The sequence below is a fragment of the Ranitomeya variabilis genome, chromosome 1, assembly GCF_051348905.1.
Source record: "Ranitomeya variabilis isolate aRanVar5 chromosome 1, aRanVar5.hap1, whole genome shotgun sequence".
Taxonomy (NCBI): domain Eukaryota; kingdom Metazoa; phylum Chordata; class Amphibia; order Anura; family Dendrobatidae; genus Ranitomeya; species Ranitomeya variabilis.
Window position 1 is genome coordinate 1,050,181,764 of NC_135232.1, and position 6,000 is coordinate 1,050,187,763.

The following is a 6,000-nucleotide window of genomic DNA, read 5'->3' on the forward strand; positions in this document are numbered from 1 at the left end:
TTCAAAAAATAAATCCAAAATTTATTGCTTGAAACTTCGGAGACATGCTGTCATTAGCTTCTATCTATATAATCGTCTAAGGGGCACTTCTGTCTGTTTGTCTGTCTGTCGCGGAAATCCCAAGTCGCTGATTGGTCGCGGCCATCCGGCCGCGACCAGTCAGTGACAGGCTTAGTCCGGCCGTGAATTGGCCCCTCCCTACTTTCAAGTCAGTGCCCCCTCCCTACTCCCCTCCAGTCAGTGGCAATGTGTCGCCCCATCCTGGACCAACTTTTTACTATTGATGCTGCCTATGCAGCATCAATAGTAAAAAGATATGTTAAAAATAATAAAAAAAAATAAAAAATTGTACTATTCTCACCTTCCGCCGTCCACCGATGCGTGTGATGCTGCCACCAGCTTCCGTTCCCAGTGATGCATTGCGAAATTACCCAGATGATGACTTAGCGGTCTCACGAGACCACTAACTCATCTGGGTAATTTCGCAATGCATCACTGGGAACGGAAGCTGGCGGCAGCATCGCGCGCATTGGGACAGCTTCGGTGGACGCCGGAGGGTGAGTATATAACTATTTTTTATTTTAATTTTTCTTTTAACAAGGATATGGTGCCCACACTGCTATATACTACATGGGCTGTGTTATATACTGTGTGACTGCTATATACTATGTGGGCTGTGTTATATACTGCGTGGGCTGTGCTATATATTACGTGGACTGTGCTATATATTATGTGGGCTGTGTTATATACTATGTGGCTGCTATATACTACGTGGCTGCTATATACTATGTGGCTGTGCTATATACTACGTTGCTGTCTGTGTTACGTGGGCTGTGCTATATACTATGTGGCTGCTATATACTACGTGGCTGCTATATACTACGTGGCTGTGCTAAGTGCGACATACATACATATTCTAGAATACCCGATGAGTTAGAATCGGGCCACCATCTAGTATAGAATAAAAGAACAATTTACATTTTACTCAAAAATATATCTATAGAAAGAAAAATCAGACAAACTGAAAATTTTGCAGTGGTCTCTTAATTTTTGCCAGAGCTGTATATATATATATATATATATATATTGTACACATTACATTACAAACGGTGAAAGGATACCGTGCTGTCCCAGAATTCATCTTTTGGGGAAGGAGTGATAAGTTGGGACTCATTATTTCTTCAACTACTTCATCCAGAAGAGAATCATCCTACAGTGAAGCATGAAAGTATATATTTTTTAGAATTGCATAATAAATTAATCAGCCAAAAATAGTGATATCAGTGTTTTCCAGTCATTTTTGACATATCAACTTACCACAGTCAAACCTTTCAGAAGGTCAGTTCCAGCTGGACTCAGCTTCTCATTTTTATTTCTAGAAAGAAACAGGACAAATAAAGGGAATAGCTGTTTGGGTACTGAGAATTAACTTTAGTTTCCCGGATGTTCTTAGAACAACAAGCAAACATTTGTATCAACCTGATGTATGCGAAATTGCCATCTCCCAGGAACAAAATAAAATATCTCGCTTGCACCAGCGACTGGAGGCAGCTACCATGTAATTCAGTGTACTACAATTAGCAAGCTTTGTAACATAACTATTGATTGACACAAACCTGTTTCTGTTGACAGTTGTTTCAGGGTATTTGCCCCTCATCAGTGTAGTGTAATGTTTGCTAGCTGAATGAAACATCCTTTATGCAACTTTGCTGAGAGGGACAGCCCTCCTTATGGAGATTAGTTGTGAATAAAGTGGTGTTACTGGTATACTCCATAGGAAAATAGCATGTAAATTAACATTCTCCCAATAGAAAAAAAAAATATTTTGATGCAACCATCTGTAGGGGCGTTTGAGGATAAAAGCTACATCAAAAACATCTAAAGGTAAAGTTCTCACAATAAATTTTTGGTGAGTTTTTTACTCTGCGTATTTTCACTTAAGGTAAGTACATACATTGCGTATTTACTGCAGACAGTTCTACAGCAAAACCGGGTCTCTTGGCAAGAAAAACGCTGCATTAGAAGATTTGCATTTTTGACAGATTTTTGCTTGCATTGTTTATGCATTTTGCAATGTGTTTTCCTCCATTCATTAGAACGAGTGAAAAATGCCACAAAAGAATAATTGACATGCTGCAGATTTGAAACGGCTTTAAATCTGCAAGGAAAAAAAATTGCATATTTCAGAAATCTGTCAAAAAATGCTGCATTTTGCGCAGAAAAAAATGAGGCAAAAACACAATGTGGAAACATCCCCTTACAGTTACAGCAAAGTGGATAGGATTTATTGAAATCAGAGCATTTTTTTACACTGCTTAAAAACTGTCCTATGGTGCATGTTTAAAATTCATAACATGCCAATTTATCTTGCGGGTGTGCTGAGTTTTATTTGTGGATTTTCTTCATAAAATTGCACAAAATTAACAACACATGGAAACCACACGACTATGTAATGCCCCACAGTTGTATTGTAGTGTCTGTGCAGCAGAGCTAGCAGCTACCTCATTATGTTTGCACAATGTTCACATTTCCCTTTGCAGATAATGTACCTTAGAATTCAGTGCATAGAAGTGGCTCATATATGTATTATTAGTTAGACCACATGACCTGGTCCTGGCTAAGCATTGTGAGAGAAGGAGACATTTTGTGTACCGGTGCGTTGCCTAGAAAAGTGAAGAAGAAGGTAAGAGACAGCCAGAACTCCTGTAAACCAGAAACCACAGTCTCATGTCAGATAACTGTGTGATTAGGACATTAGGTCTTTGCATAAGCAGAAGTTAAGACTCAGGAATCACTGCACCATTGTTATATCACCATGACTATACCAGAAAGTAACTGATTTGGTGCATTGGAATTGAATCTCTGCTAATCTGTGTTTATCTGGATGAACCTGTGCATTTGTGCAACAAGTAAAGTTTATCAATAGCCTCTCTGGCCTCCTGTTTTCTGGACTATTTGTAGTGCACCACATTACATCCCACTACCAGGCACCAGAGGTTTATTAAGTGCATCCTGGTGTCACGAACTTTGTTTTATTTTATTTTTGTCCCTGCAATAGCGAAGTGGTAACATCCACACACTACATGATGCGTGACCTATGGCATCGTAGTGCATTATGACAATACAACTGTATCAATAAAATTTTGTCAATGCAAAATATCAGGAAGTAGCAAAAAGAGAGCAGCTTTATTTAAAACATGACATACCAAAAAAATACAAAAACCACAGAGTGAAAATGTGATAAAATGCATGTAAAAAAATGCACTCAAACCCGTAATGAAAAAAACGCAAATAACCTAATTTTGTTAATAGGTGCAGGAATGCTGGAGACAAATCTGCATTGTGCATTATGCATGAGTTTTCTCAAAATATGTATACTTCTAGGTGCACTCTGGAGGAGGCAGAAATGAAGAGCAAAAATCAGATAGATAGGCCAACTACTTTAGAATAACTAGAAGTAGCCCTTAAAAAGATTCCAGGTGAGAAAGCCCCTTGCATTGTTGGGCTCCCAGAGGAGTTTCTTGAAACATTTTCGAATTTACTGCTATCAGAACTTTTAGAGGCTAATAGAGCTACAGAGGAGTAGGGATGAGCGAACCCGATCTGTAAAGTTTGGGGTTCCTGAACACAGACTTTTTTTCCGGAAGTCCGTTTTTCTGTTCAGGTTCGATGCTGGATAAAGTTTATTGAAAGGTTGCAGAGTAGCCAATAAACAAGCTTTTAGGCTGTGCATGCTTTTAGGCCGTTTAGGCACTTCCGGAGCCATCAGAGCCATGTCAAGTTTTGGCACGGCAGTGATTAGCCGGCGCAACATGTGATCTGGCCTATATAAATGACGGATCCAGGGTGTAGCCGCCATTTTGCTCTGATTAGTGTAGGGACAGGACACAGCTGGCGTGAGGGATAGTGCTAGGTTCTATGTGTGCACACTCTGCAAAAAAAGCCTCTGTGAGTGTATTCTGCACCTATGTCTGTGGGAGTACTGTGCCAAAAGGCCTCTGTGTACTTTGCAACCTTCTCTGTGCGAGTACTGTGAATGTGCCTAAAAACACTGTCGCTCTGCACCTGTGTCTGTGGGAGTACTTTGAAAAAAGTCTCTGTGGGGTACTCGGCAAAAAAAAGCTTGTTTTGCTGTACTCTGCAAAAGACCCTGGCTGTTTTGCTTTTTTTTGTTTTATTTTAAATTTGGGGAGATCCCAAAACATTGGGAATGACAAATAGAAGGAACAAACTGCAGTGGAGTCTAACAATGGCTTGCTGTAACCGGTATACTTCTCTATTTAGATAAAAAGGTATAGACAAGTCATGTGGGATCTATGCCTGGTTAATTTTAAGGAATGCGAGCTTGCCCATGTTGGCTGTGGACAGGGGTGTGTTATTTACTTTACTCTTTTTAACATTTTTAGTTTGTTAAGCAGACTTTTCCTCTTGTAGAACGTGAATCAACTTGATGGCCGTTTAAGCAGGTTAGGTCCAAGTTGTCATCTACTAATTCTTTGGTTTGGGCTATCTCTATACCCACCGGCAGAACTAGGGACTGCAATGTCAGGATATTTAGTCTGTACCGGAACCAACGAGGTCAGTTGCATTTTTTTAACATGGTAATCCCGAGTGAGATGCTACACAGGAATAACAAAAATGCTGCCTCCTGCTGTTACTGACCATATCAGATGGTGGTGCTGGATGTTGTGGCGTGCTGAGGAAGGTTTTCTACATTTCCACCATGATAACCCTCCCTTCCGATGTGGTGCCCCTGCTGTCAGGTGAGGACAGTCTCAGTAGAATGTCTACCAGCGTGTGCTTGTATTCCTGCATTTTTTTTATCACGCTCCACTGACAAATGTAAGGCTCCCACATTGTGCTTGTAACAGGGTTCCAGCAGGGTTGCCACCCATTAATCAGCACTTGTAACAATCCGTGCAACTCAGCGGTTGTTGTGCAAGCACCATTGTGCAGCTGTCCTCTGTATCCCCCCACCCACAATCCTGTGTGTACCTGGCCGCTGTTGAAACAGGAACCCATCCTCAGAGCCATATGTGGAAGACTGGTCTGATAGGTCCCTGTTCCTCCCCCTCTTCCTACTGTGCCACGACCTCATCCATCATTGTCTGAAGTGATTTTTCAAGAAGGCACAGAAATGAGATAGTAACGCTGATGATGGCATCATCAGTGCTGGTCATGATGGTTGAGTACTCGAAGCAGCACAAAACAGCACATGCCACATCATCCCCCATCGCACCTCTCCAGCCTGTCCTTAACTCTGCTACCCGAGTAATCCACCTCTGTCCTCAACACTCCTCTGCTTCTCCCCTCTGCAAATCCCTTCATTAGCTCCCAATTCTGCAACATATCCACTTCAAACTACTAATACTGACCTACAAAGCCATCCATAATCTGTCTCTCCCATATATCTCTAAACTAATCTCCCGATATCTCCCACCACATAATCTCCGGTCCTCCCAAGACCTCCTTCTCTCCTCCACAATCATACGTTCCTCATCCAATCGCCTGCAAGACTTTTCCTGAGTATCCTACATCCTCTAGAATTCTTTGTCCCAACACATTCGATTATCCCCTACATTCGGAACCTTCAAGCGGAATTTGAAAACACATCTGTTGAGGACAGCTTGCAGTCTTCAATGACCCCATAGCCACCTCACCACTACCAGAGCTGCTGCCTGACCAATATCAGAGTTGCTGCAACTCCCAAACCTACTGTCTTCTTCCCCATTATCCTGTAGAAAATTGGGCCGCCAGGGTCCTCTCCCCACTGTATATGTCAGTTACTATTAGTTTGTTAATTGTAATTTCTATTTGTCTTTTATATGTAACCCATCCTCGTGTACAGCACTATAGAATCAATGGTGCTCTAAACAAATAACAATTGTAAAGAATACGCACCTCGCCACCCCACGTGACATCAGTATTACATCATACAGACACCCCCTGTCCACATGGGCCCAGGAAGGTACAGGGAGTGAGTGGAGGTGGCCCACACTA

General features: G+C 41.6%; 1 protein-coding gene across 1 annotated transcript in view; it reads right to left on the reverse strand.

The window, feature by feature from the left end:
* The window catches only part of LOC143800062 (uncharacterized), a 97,621-nt gene extending 92,441 nt beyond the window's left edge, over window positions 1-5,180 (reverse strand). Inside the window, exons 1-3 of the mRNA XM_077281174.1 lie at window positions 5,083-5,180; window positions 1,318-1,375; window positions 1,122-1,210 (exon numbers count right to left, since the gene is read on the reverse strand). Of these exons, the coding sequence (XP_077137289.1) occupies window positions 1,122-1,210; window positions 1,318-1,375; window positions 5,083-5,180 (245 nt within the window). The remainder of the gene's footprint in view (window positions 1-1,121; window positions 1,211-1,317; window positions 1,376-5,082) is intronic.
* Between the last annotated feature and the right edge of the window lie 820 nt (window positions 5,181-6,000).